Raw genomic sequence first — 19540 nt, 5'->3', positions numbered from 1 at the left:
GAAGAATCGTTTGAACCCGGAGATGGAGGTTGCAGTGAGCTGAGATAGCACCACTGCACTCCAGCCTGGGCGACAGAGTGAGACTCCGTCAAAAAAAATAATAATAAATAAAAGACAGGGTCTTACTCTGTCACCCAGGCTTGAGTGCTGTGGCATGAGCATAGCTCACTGCAGCCTCGATCTCCTGGGCTCAAGTGATATTCCCACCTCAGTCTCCTGAGTAGCTAGGACTACAAGCCCATGCTACTATATCTGGCTAATTTTTTATCATTATTTTTTGTAGAGACAGAGTCTTGCAATGTTGCCCAGGCTGGTCTTGAATTCCTGGCCTCAAGTGATCCTCTCACCTTTGCCTGCCAAAGTGCTGTTTACAGGCATGTCACTGCATCCAGCCCTTTCAAAATTCTTCACAAGCCACCAAGAACCTGCAGAATCTGACCTCTGTCCACTTCATCAGATATGTCTAATGCCACTTCCCCTTGTCCTCCTTTGGTGTGAGCCTCAGGACCTTTGCATCTGCTATAACCCAGAACAGCATGATCTCCATTCTTCCTCTAGAGAAGTCCTCCTCCTTCAGGTTTCTGCTTAACTGTTTGCTTGGAGCATAATCAATATCCTATTAGTCACTTCAAAGCACACTATGTTTCTTTGTTGTTTTATTCATAGTTATAATTAAATAATTGTGTGTGTGTGTTTTCTGGCTCCTTCCCTACACTATAAGCTACAAGAGGACAAGAATCATGCCTATCATATTTAGGACCAAATCTTCAGCGCCTACTGCAGGGGCCTGTTTAACTAACTAATTAATTAATTAATAGGTACTCCAAAAATCATTTATTGAAAGAGGAAATGGATGAAGAAGAAAAGAAACAGAATATGCGGATGAGGCAACAGTAAGAGGAAGATGCTGAGGTTGGGTAGAATGAGAATTTTCCAGTCAAAGCCAGAAACAGATTCCATTGCCAACACATACGAAGAGACGATTACTTTGGCAGCTGAAGTTGCCGTCTTTCTGGGAGCTTTCTGGATCGGGACGAAAGCCTGCAATGCAGCCACAGCTGTAGGAGCCCAGAGCATTGGTGCAGATAGAATTTGGACCACATGTTGATGGATCTTGGCGGCACTCATCAATATCTGCAAAGAACTGGAGAATATCAAGAAACCCAGAAGAACAAAGAGAAACGTCTTTTCTGGATTGTCCATCAAACCCTCTGCTCACCTCTACATTCCACTTTTTGGTCTGTGAAATTCAACTGTCCATTGCTTGGTGCAAAGCCAGGGTGGCAGGTGCAAAAGTAGCTCCCAGGAGTGTTGGTGCATGTTGAATTGATGGGACACATTTCAGTGCATTCATCAATGTCTGTGGGGTATAGAATGGGCGTGGAGTCAAGTTGGTCAGTGATCCAACAAAATCATACTTCCCTTTGCAAAATACGGAGTCATGTTTCACTAGAAAATGGCACCCCAGCCAGGGACTACATTTCCCAGAACCCTCTGCGTCTAGGTGAGGTCATGTGACTACTGTTCACTCGTGGAATATGAGAGCCATAATATATGTCATTTCAGGGACAAGGTGGTCAAGAAGTGAGTGTAACTTCTCTCCTCCCTCTTTCACCTCAACTGGCTAAAACCAGGAACTCCAAGGCTCTAAGGAATGCAAGAACCAAAAGATGGAGAGAGATTGAATTCCTTTATCACCACGTGGAGAAAAGCTGCCCACTGGCCAGGTATATCCATATTGAATTGTTATGAGAGTGATAACTTTCTATTATGTTAAGCTAGTAATGAGGTAGGAAACAGGACTCAACTCCAGAGGAGGGACTCGGACACTGGAGGAAATTGAGGACTAGCTAAAACAAGGACAGAGTGGAAGCAGCTTTCCATAAGGCATGCTCGCCAGTGTGCCAGGTCAGTTTACCATTGACATGGCAACATTGGGGAGTTACTTCCCCTTTCTATGGTAATGACCCGATGACCCAAAAGTTACTACCCCTTCCCTAGAAATGTTTGCAGAAACCACCTGTTAATCTGCATATGATTAAAAGTCGGTATAAGAATGACTGCAAAACTGCCCTGAGCTGCTGCTCTCTGCTATGAGGTAGTCCTGCTCTGCAGGAGCTGCAACACTTACAAAACTGTAACACTGCCTCTTCAATGAAGCTGTTTTCTTCTACCTCTGGCTTGCCCTTAAATTCTTTCCTGGGCAAAGCCAAGAACCCTTGTGAGGTAAACCCCACTTTGGGGCTCACCTGCCCCAAATCAAAAATTAGCCAGGCACGGTGGCACATGCCTGTAATCCCAGCTACTCAAGAGGCTGAGGCAGGAGAATTGCTTGAACCTGGGAGGCAGAGGTTGCAATGAGCTGAGATCACGCCACTGCACTCCAGCCTGGGCGACAGAGCGAGACTCCGCCTCAAAACAAAACAAAACAAAACAAAACAAAAAAAGAAATGAATCCTCCCAGATGAGCCCCAGACATGTGAGACCCGTTCCCTCCTCCTTGTAATAGTATAACAATCCAGTTGAGGACTGCATTCCCAGCTTCTCTTGCAGCTAGGTGTGGCTACATGGTGAAAATCTGGCTAAGGAGAATGAATAGAAGTGATGTGTGCACCATCTGGTCATGACCTTGAAAAGAAACAGCATACTCTACACTTCTTCTCCCTTTTCACCTGGGCTGGAAGATGGACAGAGTAGGGTGATCCATTCCCAACCATGGGGATGAGGCTCATACCTAAGTTTGGAGAGGCAATAAGACAAAAGTCCAGCCAAGATCAGCTGACTGCAGACACAAGAACAAGACCAGTTGAGACCAAAAGATCTGGCTAGAATAGACCATTTAAAATGTCTGCTCATGGAATCAAGAGCTAAATATGTGGTGGTCGTTTTTAGACAGTAATTTTTAGGATGATTTGTTACCCAGTGATAGCTCACTGCTACAAATGGAGTAGCAAAGGCAGAGATGACTTCAAACATCTCTTAAACTAATCCAGGGGGATATAATGAGGGCTTGATCACTCCTTGCCTTTCTCAATGGAGTCATCATCCCTGTAAATGAATGTGGAGAATAACAATGCACCAGACACAGGAAGATGGAGCCCTTATACTCTTGGTGAGGAAATTCTGGCTGCAGTATAGAGGATGGATTGGAGGGAATAAGACCGAAAAAGGTGAGACTAGAGAGGAGGCTGCTGCAGTGATGATCAAGCCTGAACCAAGGATGGAAAAGAGTGAAGGAATTCAACACATATTTATTTATATATTTATTTTTGAGACAAAGTCTTGCTCTGTCACCCAGGCTGGAATGCAGTGATGCAAGCACAGTGCACTGCAGCCTCAACCTCCCAGTTTCAAGTGATCCTCCCACCTTAGCCTCTTGAGTAGCTGGGACTACAGGCACATGCCACCACACCCGGCTAATTTTCTAAAATTTCTGGAGAAACAGGGTCTCACTATGTTGCCCAGGCTGGTCTCAAACTCTTGGTCTTAAGCGATTCTCCCATCTCAGCCTCCCTAAGAGCTGGTATTACAGGTGTGAGCCACCACACCCAGTCTCAAAACGTATTTAGCAGGTAGATTCCCCAAGGTGTGATGACCGCTTTAATGTGAAGGGAGAGAAAAGATTAAAGACAACTGTCTTTTGCTTTTTGAGATGGAGTCTTGCTCTATTGCCCAGGCTGGAGTGCAGTGGCACGATCTCGGCTCACTGCAAGTTCTGCCTCCTTGGTTCATGCCATTCTTCTGCCTCAGCCTCCTGAGTAGCTGCGATTACATGCACGTACCACCATGCCCAGCTAATTTTTTTGTATTTTTAGTAGAGATGGGGTTTCACTGTGTTAGCCAGGATGGTGTCAATCTCCTGACCTCATGATCAGCCCACCTTGGCCTCCCAAACTGCTGAGATTACAGGTGGGAGCCACCGTACCCGGCTGATTAAAGATAACTTTCAAGTGTTAATTCAAATAGCTTTTAGGGGAAAGTTCTGAAGTTTGGACTGTAGAATCTCCCCAGAATAGGTTTTGTGTGTTTTGTTGTTGTTGTTTTTTAAACAGAGTCTTTCTCTGTTGCCCAGGCTGCAGTGTAATGACATGATCTCAGCTCACTGCAACCTCCGCCTCCCAGGTTCAAGCAATTCTCCTGCCTCACCCTCCTGAGTAGCTGGGATTACAGGTGCCTGCCACCATGCCTGGCTAATTTTTTGTATTTTTAGTAGAGACAAGGTTTCACTATGTTTGCCAGGCTAGTTTTGAACTCCAAGTTCAAGTGATCCATCCACCTTGGCCTCCCAAAGTGCTAGTATCACAGATGTGAGCCACTACGCCCAGCCCAAAATAGGTTTTTCCACCTCAGCACTATTGGCAGTTAGGGTCAGATTATTCTTGGTTGTGAGGGCCTTCCTGTACATTACAGGATGTTTAGCAGCATCTCTGACCTCTTCCCATCAGATGCCTGTAGCATACACAGCACCTCTCCCCACCATCACCAGTTGTGACAATCAAAAATATGTCCAGATCTTGCCAATGCCCCCTGGGGGAAATATCAATCTGGAGACAATGCACCCCATCATATTCTGATACCATTATCTGACTTATAGTAGGTCCTCGACAGGAGTTCAAATCCCAGCTTTCCACTTAACATTTGCATATAGTTCACAGATCCTATAAAGCATTTACGCAATTGAGATCACAAAGCAACTAGCTAGCAACACTGTGATAGGAGCAAAACCCTCAAATATCAATATTAACCTTGAACAGAAATGGCCTAATGCTCCACTTAAAAGATATAGATTGTTAAACAAGATACAAAAAAAAAAAAAAAAGACCTAACCATGTGCTGCCTACAAGAGACCTACCTAACATGTAAAGACACCCACAGGCCCAAAGTAAAGGGATAGAGAAAAAGATATAGGCAACTATATGTTTTTACCTCTCTGAGCCCCAATTTTCTCATCCCTACATGAGAAAAATGCCTTTCTCATAGGGTCTTCCAGTGAGATGACCCTTAATTAATTAAGTAGGTAAATAATAAACAGATGGAGTTTCTAGAGATGAATCCAACTTGACAGTTGCAATTGTAGCTTCCCATGGAGTTGACACAGTCAGAATGCTCAGGGCACACCCTGCCAGTGAGGCACTCATTAATATCTGAGAAGCAGTGGAAGAGGGTGAGCAGATAAGAAATTGGGTGCCTAAGTTTAGAAATACATGAAATCATCCCCCACCCAAGACCCATCCCTGGGAGTCTGAGAGCATTACCAGTACAGGAGAAATTGCCTGGCTTTCCTGGTTTCCAGTTATTTCCAGTGGGAGAAGAGAAACCACGTAAACAGCTGCACTCGTACCTCCCCGACAGGTTTTTGCAGACTGAATTAGGACCGCAGGGCTGGCTTTCAGAACATTCATCAACATCTAGACAGAGAGTTAGAGTTACAAATTTGCTTATACTACACGGAAGACTGTATTTTGAAAAAAAAATGTTAAAACAATATCTCCCATTCCATATGCACATCATTCAATGTGACTTTGGTACTTTTTCCATCAAGCAATGAAATGTATGTCCTCATCTGGAATCTGAGCATGCTTGTGACTATGGTGGAAGTGACACTAGGTCATAAAAAATATGATGTCCTTCCACCTGTTCTCTTGGGATGCTTATCCTTGGAATCCAGCCACCATATTGTGAAGAAACTCAACCATCCATGAAATTTTACAGTGACCAGGAATTTATTTACACGATCAGAGAGAGGAAGGGTGGGGAAGAAGAAAGAAAGAAAGGAAGGAAGGAAGGAAGGAAGGAAGGAAGGAAGGAAGGAAGGAAGGAAGGAAGGAAGGAAGGGAGGGAGGGAGGGAGGGAGGGAGGGAGGGAGGGAGGGAGGGAGGGAGGGAGGGAGGGAGGGAGGAAGGAAGGAAGGAAAGAAGGGAGGGAGGGAGGGAGGGAGGAAGGAAGAAAGGAAGGAAGGAAGGAAGGAAAGAAGGAAGGAAATAAGTAAGTCACATTTGCTAGCAACACTAGCTAGTAATGCTGTGACAGGAACAAAACCGTCACATATCAATATTAACCTTGAACAGAAATGGCCTAATGCTCCACTTAAAAGGTATAGATTATTAAACCAGATTTTTAAAAAGGGGGGTGGGGGAGTACCTACATTCAATACCCAGCCCGCTTTTGCTTGATTTTACTACCAAATGCTGGAGGGTTTGAGGGGATATGAACTCACCTTTGCATTCCACTCCTGGATCCTTGAAGTGATTTTGTCCATTGCTGGACCGGAATCCTTGTTTGCAAGCACAATAGTAACTGTCCACAGTGCTGGTGCAGGTGGCATGAGATGGGCACATGGTACTGTCTCTACATTTATTATCTAGGTGGTGTATAAAGAAAAGTTTAGACAAGATTAGAGCATTAGAGTGAGGCTGCAAGGGAGCCCAGCATACAAGGGTGGAGGTGGCTGTTATGGGTTGGACTGTGTTCCTCCCAGAAGATACGTTAAAGTCCTAAACTCTGGTACCTGTGAATTTCATCTTATTTAGAAACTGCGTCTTTGTAGATGTAATTAAGGTATAAGTTAAGATGAAGTAGTGCTGGAGTAGGGTGGGCCAGACGCAGCTAGCTGTGGCCACCTGGCGAAAATCTGGCTGAGGAGAATGAATAGAAGTGATGTGTTCACTGTCTGATCATGACCTTGAAAAGAAAGAGCATACTCTACACTTCCTTTCACTTTTCACCTGGGCTGGAAGATGGACAGAGTAGGGTGATCCATTCCCAACCATGGGGGATGAGGCTCACATCTAAGGTTGGAGAGGCAACAAGGCAAAAGGCACCTGGGAGACGGGATGACCTCCTAGGCAAGGTTGTTCCACGACCCTGTTCCATCTTCAAGTTGGAGATTTATGAGATGGATAAAAATAAACATCTGCATTGTTTCATTCGTAGTTACTTTGTTTCTATGAAAGCAATCAACACTCTATACTAGCCAGTCCAGTCTTGGGACAAGTGATTTCACATCTCTGTACCTCAGTTTGCCTGTTTAACCACCACATTTAATGAGCCTCCAAGCCCTGTTGATCCCCGCTCCCAAATAACATTTGACAATTACCCACCATCACCCCACCATCTGCCTGATCCAGATCTTCCTCTAAATTCAACATTTCTACATACCCCCATTGTCCTCCACAGTCTTCTACTCCACACCATGGTCATCTCTGAATGCACATTCGACCTCCCACCTCCACCCCTTGCCTATATTGCTCTTTGTTCTCCTTAGAAATAAAACTCAAATCACTCAACATGAACTGCAAAGCCCCCAGTGACCAGACCCAACCACATCATTCAGCCTCATCATGTCAGTTTCTCTTTGCGCTCCATTTCTAGCCTTCCTACCACAGGGCCTTTGCACATGCTGTTCCTGCTGCCTCTGCTTTGCCAGGCCAGTTTCCACTCACTTCTCAGATCTTGCTTTAATGTCACTTCCTCCAAGAAGCCTTCCCTGACTCCTCCATAGCTCCCTGAGCTCTTCTTTTATGGAATTCATCAAAACTGTGACTGCTTGATTGTTTCAGTAATTCCCTCCTTTTTTTTTTTTTTTTTTTTTTTTTTTTTTTTTTTTTGAGACGGAGTCTCACGCTGTTGCCCAGGCTGGAGTGCAGTGGCGCGATCTCGGCTCACTGCAAGCTCCGCCTCCCGGGTTCCCGCCATTCTCCTGCCTCAGCCTCCTGAGTAGCTGGGACTACAGGCGCCCGCCACCGCGCCCGGCTAATTTTTTGTATTTTTAGTAGAGACGGGGTTTCACTGTGGTCTCGATCTCCTGACCTTGTGATCCGCCCGCCTCGGCCTCCCAAAGTGCTGGGATTACAGGCTTGAGCCACCGCGCCCGGCCCAGTAATTCCCTCCTTCATGGCCACCTTCACCACCACACTGTGAGCTTCAAAAGGACAAGATCACAGGTGGGGTCAGGCTCCTAGGTGCTAGGAAAGAGGCTCACTTGATGCTGTCATTCTTGTGGTGGGCATGCGAGAGATGGAATCAACCTAAGTGTCCATCAGTGGATGAATGGGTGAGGAAGATGTGGTATACATACTCAATGGAATAGCATTCAGCCATAAGAAATAATGAAATCGGGCGGGCACGGTGGCTCACACAGGCAATCCCAGCACATGGGGAGGCCGAGGTGGGTGGATCACTTGCGGTCGGGAGTTCGAGACCAGCCTGACCAACATGAAAAAGCCCCGTCTCTACTAAAAATACAAAAAATTAGCCAGGTGTGGTGGCGCATGCCTGTAATCCCAGCTACTCGGGAGGCTGAAGCAGGAGAATCACTTGAACCATGGAGGTGGAGGTTGCAGTGAGCCAAGATCACGCCATTGCACTCCGGCCTGAGCAATAAGAGCAAAACTCCATCAAAATAGGAAAGGAAAAGAAAGGAAAGGAAAGGAAAGGAAAGGAAAGGAAAGGAAAGGAAAGGAAAGGAAAGGAAAGGAAAGGAAAGGGGAAAGGAAAGGAAAGGAAAGGAAAGGGGAAAGGAAAGGGAAAGGAAAAAGGAAAGGAAAGGGAAAAGAAAAGAAAAGAAATAATGAAATTCTATCATTTGCAGAAACATAGATGGAACTGGAAGACTGGAGGACATTATGTTAAGTGAAATAAGCCATGCACAGAAAGATAAATATTGCATGTTCTCATTCCTATGTGGGAGCTAAAAATAATCATCATCATTATCTCACGGAGGTAGAGAGTAGAATGATAATTACCAGAGGCTGGGAAGGATAGTGGGGAAGCGGGATAATGAGGGATTAACCAGTCGGTACAAAAACCACAGTTAGACGGAAGGAATAAGATCCAGTGCTCAGTGGCACAATAGGGCAACTACATATGAGTCAGGACATGTGATATTTGCCTTTCTGTGCCTGGCTCATTTCACTTAACAACCTCCAGTTTCATCCACGTTGCTCCAAATTGTGGAATGTCATTCTTTTTATGGCCAAATAGCAATCCGTTGTGTATGCAGACCACATTGTGTTCATCCATTCATCTGTTGATGGACACTGAGGTGGATTCCACATCTTGACTATTATGAATAGTAGACTTGGGCTTTGTATCAAAGAAAGATGGGAGTCATGGGAGGATTTAGAGCAGGGTAGGGACACAGCATAAGGTTTTAACATAAGCCTTCTGGCAACTGGTTGGAAGATGAACTATAGAAGATCAGAAACAAACTGACCAAGGATGGGGTGGCTGCACTTGTCCAGTTGAACAATGTCTGTGGATACAACCCGGAAGGGAGTAATGGAGGGAATGCAATTCAGAATTTTCTTTTTAAAGCAACACTAACAAAATTTGCCAATGGATTGGACGTGAGGGGTGAAAAGAGAGGAACCAACGATAATGCCAACATCAATTGGTAGTATGGAAAAACTAAAACGTATCATAAAAATAGAAGGAAGGGATTATCATGACTGTGACATTATTCGCCCTGTTTATGTTATACACTCAGTTTTGAGATCTAAGTTCTTTGCTCCTATAATGTGCCTTGTTTATTTCCCTTCCCTGCATGAGACCTCAGATGGTATCTCTCTTCTCATTTCCAGCTTCCTCTTTCATCTGCAGAGGCAACATTTCTCTATGCAGACTTCCGGTATTTTATCACTTGTGGTCCCTTCATGCTGTGAGTTTTCCATCATCCTCTTCCTCTAGCCCTCTCCCTCACAACTGAAACCCACCCAAGTCCAGAATAACAACCCAGTCTTGCGGGACTACGTACCTGTTCACCTCCCCATCTCATCTCCTGCCCTCTGCCATCAGTCACACTCACCTTCGCTCGGTCCTCCAACTTCTTTCCAACCTCAGGACCTTTGCACCCACTGTTCTGGCCATCAGTCACGCCGTATCCCACCCTGCCCTTTTGCCTGGGTAACATCAATTCATCCATCCTTTAAGTCCACTGGAACATCACTTCCTTGAAAAAATTTTCCTAACCATCTCAATAAAGCCCTTTTTAAAAAATCCTACAAAGGGACCAGGCACAGTGGCTCATGCCTGTAATCCCAGCACTTTGGAAGGCTGAGGTGGGCAGATCACCTAAGGTCAGGAGTTCAAGACCAGCCTGACCAACATGGTGAAAGCCCATCTCTACTAAAAATACAAAAATTAGCCAGGCGTGGTGGCAGGTGCCTATAATCCCAGCTACTCAGGAGGCTGAGGCAAGGGAATCGCTTGAACCCAGGAGGTGGAGGTTGCAGTGAGCCAAAATTGTGCCACTGTACTCCCGCCTGGGGAACAAGAGTGAGACTCCATCTCAAAAAAAAAAAAAAAAAAAAACCAAAACAAAACCTACGAGGGACAGCTCATGTCTTTAAAAAAAATAGAACATAAATAATTTTCAGAAAAAAGTAAGTTGGGATTGTATCCATCTGTTCTTAGGCTGCTAATAAAGACCTATCCAAGACTGGGTAATTTATAAAGGAAAGGAGTTTACTTGATTGACAGTTCACCTTGGCGGGGGAGGCCTCACAGTCATGGTGGAAGGTGAAGGAAGAGCAAAGGCATGGCTTACATGGCGGCAGGCAAGAGCGTGTGCAGGGGAACTACCCTTTATCAAACCATCAGATCTCATGAGACTTATTCACGAGATGCTATCACAAGAACAGCATGGGAAAACCTGCCCCCATGATTCAATTAGCTCCCACTGGGTCTCTTCCCTGACACATGGGGATTCTGGGAGCTACAATTCAAGATGAGATTTAGGTGGGGACACAGCCAAACCATACCAGGATAAATTTAAAGTTTATCATAATGCAGGAAAATAATAGCTCTTTTATCAAATGCAAGCATGGGAGGAAAAAGAAACAAACAGACAAAACAGGGTAAAGAAAGGTTTTTTAAACCAGCACATTTTTTTTTGTAGTGTTGTTTACCATACTTTAGATGTGTTCTCTGTTACTATACAGATTAAATAAAGCATCAAAAAAAGTGGGTTTGTCAGAATCCTGCCTCTGTTTAAATTCAGTCTTCATTACTAACTTCCAAAGGATGATTTAATTTTTAAAGACCCCAAAGACAAAGAGGAGGAGGAGGAAAAGGAGGAGGGAAAGGAAGGAGAGGAGGAGAGGGAGGAAGAGGAGGAAGAAAGGGAGGAAAAAGAAGAGGACATTGAGAAATTGCAAAAATGTGGAACCAACCCAAATGCCCATCAATCAACAAGTGGATAAAGAAACTGTAGGCCGGACATGGTGGCTTACACCTGTAATCCCAGCACCTTGGGAGGCCGAGGCGGGCAGATCTCTTGAGGTCAGGAGTTTGAGACCAGCCTGGCCAAGATGGTGAAACCCCCATCTCTACTAAAAATGCAAAAATTAGCCAGGTGTGGTGGCACATGCCTGTAATCCCAACTACTTGGGAGGCCAAGGCAGGAGAATCACTTGAACCCAGGAAGCGGAGGTTTCAGTGAGCTGAAATCGTGGCATTGCGCTTCAGCCTGGGTGACGAAGTGAGACTCCATCAAAAAAAAAAAAAAAAAGGAAACTGTGATATATATATATATATACACACACACACACACACACACACACACATACATACATGCATGACAGAACACTACTCAGCCATAAAAAAGAATGAATTAATGGCATTTGCAACAACCTGGATGAGACTGAAGACCATTATTCTAAGTGAAATAACTCAGGAATGGAAAACCAAACCTTATATGGTCTCACTCATAAATGGGAGCTAAACTATGAGGATGCAAAGACATAAGAATGACACAATAGATTCAAGCAATTCAAGGCTTAGGCCTCCCACAGCGCTGGGTTTACAGGCATGAGCCACCATGCCCGGTCTATTCCTTTTTTTATTTACCCACGTTACTTGCCTACATGCCTCCAGATCCTGGCTGAGTTCCAGAGGTATAAAGATTAATACAGCCTCTTCCCCACCCTCCAAGGGCTTTCTGGGATCAATAATAATGATGGCTGTTTTATCAAAGATAATCTTTTTGGAAATGTTTTAATGGAATTTTCTCTTTTCCACGTATATGGATGTGACTACTCCCAACCCATTCTGAGAAAGATTTCATCTCATTTAGGAGAACTGGAGATGCTTTAGCACCAGACACACAATGAGAGCAAAACAGTAATGTTTACTTTTTAATTACCAAATTGGTTGGTTAAGTTCTCAGAAAGCAAAGACGTGAATGGGGAAAAAGATATCTTAAAAGTCCCTATAAATATTTCAGGAGCCAGCTGGACACAGTGGCTCATGCCTGTAATCCCAACAATTTGTGAGGCTGAGGTGAGAGGATTGTTTGAGCCCAGAAGTTTGAGACTAGCCTAGGCAACATAGCAAGACCCCATCTCTACTATTTTAAAAAATCAAGAAAATTAGTCGAGTTTGGTGGTGCGTGCCTGTAGTCCCAGCTACTCGGGAAGCTGAGGCAGGAGGATCGCTTGAGCCTGGGGGTTCCAGGCAGAAGTCAGCCATGGTAGCACCACTGTGCTCCAGCCTGGGTGTTCCAGGACTGCAGCATCAAACCCCCAGGCTCAAGCAATCCTCCCGCCTCAGCTTCCCAAGTAGCTGGGACTACAGGCACGCACCACCACACTCGACTAATAATATATAAAATATGGCCGGGCACGGTGGCTCAAGCCTGTAATCCCAGCACTTTGGGAGGCCGAGGCGGGCGGATCACAAGGTCAGGAGATCGAGACCACAGTGAAACCCCGTCTCTACTAAAAATACAAAAAATTAGCCGGGCGCGGTGGCGGGCGCCTGTAGTCCCAGCTACTCAGGAGGCTGAGGCAGGAGAATGGCGTGAACCCAGGAGGCGGAGCTTGCAGTGAGCCGAGATCGCGCCACTGCACTCCAGCCTGGGCAACAGCGCGAGACTCCGTCTCAAAAAAAAAATAAATAAATAAAATAATAATAATAATAATAATATATAAAATATGTTTTATATATTAATCATGTATTATATTATACATTATATATTATTAATATATAATATGCTATATATTATTAATATATGAATACTATTAATATGTATTTTAATAATACAATACATTATATATTAAAGTTATATAATATATTATATAAATGATTTATTATTGTATAATATATAATATTTTATATATCATATATTGTTATATTATTATATAATACATTATATATTATTATTATAATATATATTTTCTATATAAAATTCTCCTGCTTCAGCCTCCTGAGTAGCTGGGATTGCAGGCATGTGCCATCATGCCCAGCTAATTTTTGCGTTTTTAGTAGAGATGGGGGTTTCACCATCTTGGCCAGGCTGGTCTTGAACTCCTGGCCTCGAGTGATCTGCCTGGCTCGGCCTCCCAAAGCACTGAAATTATAGCGTGAGCCAGTGTGCCCAGCCTACAGTTTCTTTATCCACTTGTTGACTGATGGGCATTTGGGTTGGTTCCACATTTTTACAACTTCTCGATGCCCTCTTCTTTTCGCTCCCTTTCCTCCTCCTCTTCCTCCTCCTCCTCTCCTTGCTTTTATTTTATTTTTAAAATATATTTTATATATAAACAATATATAAAACATATATATTATATTTATAAAACATATAAAATATATTTATATATTAATAAAATATATCTTATATACTAATAATATATAATGTATGCATTTAATATATATTAATATGTAGTGGATATATTTTATATATTTAAATATATATTATTTAAAAATATATACTACATTATATATACACACACTATATCTATCTATCTATCTATCTATCTATCTATCTATCTATCTATCTATCTCAGGTGGTTTCCAAAGCTACCTCTTTGAAGTTAAGTTTCACAACATCCCTATTGTTATCTGTATTTCACAGCTTGGGAAACTGAAGTTCAGGGAGGTTAGGTGACTTATCTGAGATCACACAGCTATTCTAAGTACAAAGGAAAGATCCTGAAGTGAGAATCAGGAGACCTGCATATTAACCCTTGCTCTGCCACTAACTAGCTCCCAGCAAGCATCTGGATGAGGCTCAGCTTCCTGGGATATTTCCTGGGGAGAAAATATTCTCCACCCCTTCCGGTATCTGCATTCTCTCTGGCCAACTTACCCTTCGTCGTTGGTTTCAGTGTGGGTCCTGTGTGCCTTTCCCAGCTGTGCATAACACAACATCCTGTGAAGAGAGAAAAGAAAATCACCATGAACCACCAAAAGAAAACCTTTTGGGCTCAATCTGCAAAATTACTCCTGGCTTGGCCCCACGGAAACAGGTTTGAAGAGGCTAGATGACAAACCTAGTTAAGGAACAAACATACACTATTTTGCATAAGCTTAACAATGACCGTTCCTGGTTTTCTGCACTTTGTTTTTGCTTTTCATTTTGTCTGTCTTTATCTTCTTTTTCTTTTTGATTAAATAGTTCCAGGCTAAGCACTATGGTGCACACCTGTAATCCCAGCACTTCGGGAGGCCAAGGTGGGTAAATTCCTTGAGACCAGGAGTTCAAGACCAGCCTGGACAATATGGCAAAACTCCATCTCTACAAAAAATACAAAAACTATCTGGGCATAGTGGCACATGCCTATAGCCCCAGCTACTCAGGAGGCCAAGTTGGGAGGATCACTTGAGACCAGCAGTTTGAGACCAGCCTGGGCAACACAGTGAGACTTCGTCTCTACAAAAAAAAAAACTTTTTTAATTAGCTGGGTGGCAGTGACTCCTTGTAGTCCCAGCTACTCAGGATGCTGAGGTGGGTGGATTGCTTGAGCCCAGGAGATTGAGACTGCAGTGAACCAAGATCATGCCACTACTCTCCAGCCTAGGTGACCCTGTCTCTAAAAAAAAAAAAGTTCCAGTTGATTTTCTAAAGCATACATTAAAGCATGCATTCTCAAAAGGGGTGATATCTTCCCCAAAGGACTCAAACTTGGTTCTCAGGAAGAGATTTTTTTAAGCTCACTCTTTTATGTATAAGATACATATGTATATACAGAAAATACATATATAGATATACAGTGTGTCTATAGTATTAAAATTTCGTGACAGGGTAGGGCAGTTCATTTTTCTTTTCTTTTCCTTTCTTTTCTTTTTTTCTTTTTTTTTGAGATGGAGTCTCGCTCTGTTGCCAGGCTGGAGTGCAGGGGTGGGATCTAGGCTCACTGCAACCTCCAACTCCCTGGTTCAAGCTATTCTCCTGCCTCAGCCTCCCGAGTAGCTGGGATTACAGGCACATGCCACCACGCCCAGCTAATTTTTGTATTTTTAGTAGAGACAGGGTTTCACTGTGTTGGACAGGATGGTCTCGATCTCCTGACCTCATGATCCGCCTGCCTTAGCCTCCTAAACTGCTGGGATTACAAGCGTGAGCCACCGCACCCAGCCCATTTTTTAATGTTTAAAGGCAATGCAGCCCTGCAGCATTTAGGTCTCCTGCACCATCATCATTATCTCTATCATTATCACTGTCATCATCACCATCATCATCTTCATCATCACCATCATCATCATCACCATTATAATTGCCATCATCACCATTATCATCATCACCATCAACATTATCACCATCATCACCACCATCATCACCATCATCACCATCTTCATGGTCATTATCACACCATCATCACCATCATCATCTTCATTATCCCTATCATCACCATTATCATCCTCATCATCATCATCATCACCATCACCATAATCATTACCATCTTCATCATCACTATTATCACCACCACCATCATGATCATCACCATCATTATCATCACTATCATCATCACAACTCTTTGCTGATTAGCTTCAGGGCAGAATAAGGAGTGTTAACAGTTAATACCATTGCCAACACCCCAAAATAACAACGCTACATTCCTACATTTGATGCCCACAGGCCACCTATTTCTTCTAATGTAGCCTGCTGGTCAACAGGTCCCACAGATCCAAACTCCCAAATTCTATCTATTATTACTAACAAAAATTCTCCTGCTCATTCATTAATTATTTTAGAGGCAATTCATCATACTGTTTAGGCATACAATGTCTGGAGTCAAAATGCTTGGGTTTAAAAATCTGGCTTCACCAATTAATGATTGTGTGGCCTTGAGGAAGTTATTTAATCTCTTTGTGCCTCAGTTTCCTCCTTGTTAAAATAGGGGATTCAGATCCACTGTACAACAGCAGAAGAAACCCATACTTGCTACTTAGAATATGTCCCCGATATCCTCCATTCTTAAATGTGATCCAATGACCAAAATACACAAGACATAGAAGAAAAACCAGAAACATGGAAGATAAACAAGGTTGAGACAAACTGACACCTGAAGAAAGAGAAATAAGAGCACAGGAAGGGTCTATCTCATTGTTCAGGACTCAGCTCGAATTGCCCCTCCTCAACCCCAGACTTCTCCCTTCAACATAACCCCCAACCACATTCTGTAACAACTTCTTTCATAGCACTTATCGCTACCTGAAATTCCTATGTTTACTTATAATTTGGGGCAACATAGTGTAATGGAAAAGCTTACAGACTCTGCAGTCAGACTGCCTGGCTTGAAATCCTGCCTCTACCCCTTATTGACTAAGTGGCCTTGGGAAAATTATTTTATCTCCTTTGCCTCAGTTTTCTCATCTGCAAAATAGGGCTAATAATAACCCAATGTCATAGAAATGTTGTGACAATTGGATACATTCTATGTTTAAAGAAGTTACAGCAGTGCTAAGTGGACTATGATTGTTTGTGCCTTCTTTCCCGTCTGCTCCTACCCACTAGAATATCAGCCTCAAGAGTGCAGGAACTTAGTCTTTTTTTCTCACTGCTATGCCCTCTAGTGCCTAGAACAGCACCTAAGACACAGGAAGTGCTCAGGAAACACAGGTCAAATGAACGACTATTGAGAAAAATCTAATCTGACAGATGGACTTCCCTGGGCAATGGAATTTTGTCAAAGGTTCCCCGAATGAAGGTGTTTGCAGTATCCAGCCTGGACTTACGATCTCTTGGCTGGACCATCCATGGCCCTCCCATTTCCCCTGAAGCCTATTTCCAACCCAGGCCTCCCCTAGCCCCCCATTCAACCTCACACTTACCCCAGAAAAGGAGCAGGTTGAAGCCACGCATTATGCTGTGGTTCTGTCATTCAAAGAGAAGAAGCTTTTCTACAGCCTGGGTTTTCGGTAACCAGAAGGTGTGGGAAGAGGGGAAGGCGGAGTCAGAGTTGCTCAATGCTGCCCGGTCATCACAGCCCTTTTTGCTGAGTTGCAGACAGCCTAGAAAATCCTAATTTCCGGCCGGGCGCGGTGGCTCAAGCCTGTAATCCCAGCACTTTGGGAGGCCAAGACGGGCGGATCACGAGGTCAGGAGATCGAGACCATCCTGGCTAACATGGTGAAACCCCGTCTCTACTGAAAAAATACAAAAAAACTAGCCGGGCGCGGTGGCGGGCGCCTGTAGTCCCAACTACTCGGGAGGCTGAGGCAGGAGAATGGCGTGAACCCGGGAGGAGGAGCTTGCAGTGAGCTAAGATCCGGCCACTGCACTCCAGCCTGGGCGGCAGAGCGAGACTCCGTCTCAAAAAAAAAAAAAAAAAAAAAAGAAAATCCTAATTTCCCCCCTTTCTCTGCAATAAAGAGAAGTTAATCTGCCTAATGCGTACCATTCTCTCTCTCTCCTTCCCACCATCTCTCCCTTTTTCTTTCCCATCAACATCTATCTCCCATCTCTCAACACCTTCTTTCATTGCACCCAATAAAGGAGCTTCCACTTCCTGCCTCCAGTGAAGCAAATCTCAGCCTTTAGGATCTCTTCCCAGTCTCCCGTATAACAGCCATCACAACCATCATGTACCAGGCACTGTGCTAGGCACATTGACAACAAAGTGTAATTTCATTATCATGTCAACCTCGTAAAGTAGGAATTCCCCTTCCTCCCTCCATTCACCAACAAAATGGAAACAGACTTGCAGAGGAGCTATAACTTGTCCAAGATCTCTCAAACCTGAGATTTGAACCCAGGACCCTCTGACTCCAGAGTCAAGAGCTTTAACTATCTTATTTTCCTTCAGATCTCAACTCTGTCTAACCACTATACAGCAACACTTCCACCCCATTCCCAGCTTCCTAACTCTCTCTGGTAACATCTTAGGGTCTCACAAGGGCAGACCCTCAGACAAGGAGTCTAGCAAAAATAGTTTATCAAGAAGGTGACCCCAGAAAACGCCAGCTGGAGGAGAAAGTGGAACAGGAAAGGCAAAGAGCCAATACCGGGTGTGTCTTCAAACAAGTTACATGGTGAGAAAGTGGAACTTAACCTCCCCAGGTACGTCTGGGAAGTGGCATGGAACATACTCTTCAGTTATTCCAACCGAGGGGTGAGGGAGCTGAGGTATTTATATCCCACCTACTGTCAGTCATGGGTTGACTTGAGGCTTGCTCCTAGGGGGTGTCAACCCCTTGAAACTTCAGGCCTGGCCTCCAAGCAGATAGAATGTGCTGCAGTTGATATAATCCCACTGATAACAAATTGCAGTGACTGGCAGATATTGAAGTAGTATCATCCATCTGGGGTAATACCCAAGGTTCATTGCCTCACACCAAGGAAATAAAAAATGCAGACACGGCCAGGCGCCATGGCTCACACCTGTAATCCCAGCACTTTGGGAGGCTTAGGAGGATGGATCGCAAGATCAGGAGTTCAGGACCAGCCTGGCCAAGATGGTGAAATCCTGTTTCTACTAAAAATACAAAAAATTAGCCAGCAGGTGTGGTGTTAAGTGCTTGTAATCCCAGCCACTCCGGAGGCTGAGGCAGAGAATCGCTTGAACCCAGGAGGCGGAGGCTGCAGTGAGCTGAGACAGTGCCACTGCACTCCAGCCTGGGCAACAGAGTGAGATTCCATCTCAAAATAAAATAAAATAAAATAAAATAAAATAAAATAAAATGCAGACACAAAAAATGAGTTTTAGAGCAAAGGTTTAGGCCGGGCACAGTGGCTTATGCCTATAATCCCAGCACTTTGGGAGGCCAAGATGGGTGGATCACCTAAGATCAGGAGTTCGAGACCAGCCTGGGCAACATGGTGAAACCCCATCTCCACTAAAAATACAAAAAAATTAGGCAGGCATGGGGGCACATGGCTGTAGTGTCCCAGCTACTCAGGAGGCTGAGGCAGGAGAATCACTTGAACCTGGGAGGCGGAGGTTGCAGTAAGCAGAGATGATGCCATTGCACTCCAGCCTGGGCAACAGAGCAAGACTCTGTCTGAAAAATAAATAAATATATCAATCAATAAATAAATAAAGTGTCTAACTTCACAGGGTTTGAGGGTTAAGGTGATACAATAATAAAACCTTGCCTGGGACAGATTAAATGCTTAAATACTATTAGTTATTATTGGCATGATTATTTTTCCACCATACTAAATGGTCGCAGCTACTCCTAGAAAAAAATCCTGATACCAGCAAAACTTGAATTGGAGAAGCCAGCAAATTTCATATCAAACAGAACCTTGTAACGTGGGTGAAAGAGTTTAGGCTTTACCCTCGGGGCAATAAAAGGGGGTTCAGCAAGGGAGCCACAG

General features: G+C 44.0%; 1 protein-coding gene across 2 annotated transcripts in view; it reads right to left on the bottom strand.

Moving 5' to 3' along the window:
* ADGRE1 (adhesion G protein-coupled receptor E1) overlaps positions 1-17125 on the bottom strand; it is a 49625-nt gene extending 32500 nt beyond the window's left edge. For both annotated transcript variants that reach the window (XM_045379389.3, XM_045379390.3), the window contains exons 1-6: positions 17053-17125; positions 14087-14149; positions 6218-6361; positions 5256-5408; positions 1220-1360; positions 988-1134 (exon numbers count right to left, since the gene is read on the bottom strand). In XM_045379389.3, the coding sequence (XP_045235324.2) occupies positions 988-1134; positions 1220-1360; positions 5256-5408; positions 6218-6361; positions 14087-14149; positions 17053-17083 (679 nt within the window). In that variant the 5' untranslated portion in view covers positions 17084-17125. The remainder of the gene's footprint in view (positions 1-987; positions 1135-1219; positions 1361-5255; positions 5409-6217; positions 6362-14086; positions 14150-17052) is intronic.
* Between the last annotated feature and the right edge of the window lie 2415 nt (positions 17126-19540).

Source organism: Macaca fascicularis, chromosome 19, assembly GCF_037993035.2.
Source record: "Macaca fascicularis isolate 582-1 chromosome 19, T2T-MFA8v1.1".
Lineage (NCBI taxonomy): Eukaryota > Metazoa > Chordata > Mammalia > Primates > Cercopithecidae > Macaca > Macaca fascicularis.
The sequence above is the reverse complement of the archived record's forward strand: the minus strand, read 5'-3'. Positions and strand labels throughout refer to the sequence as shown.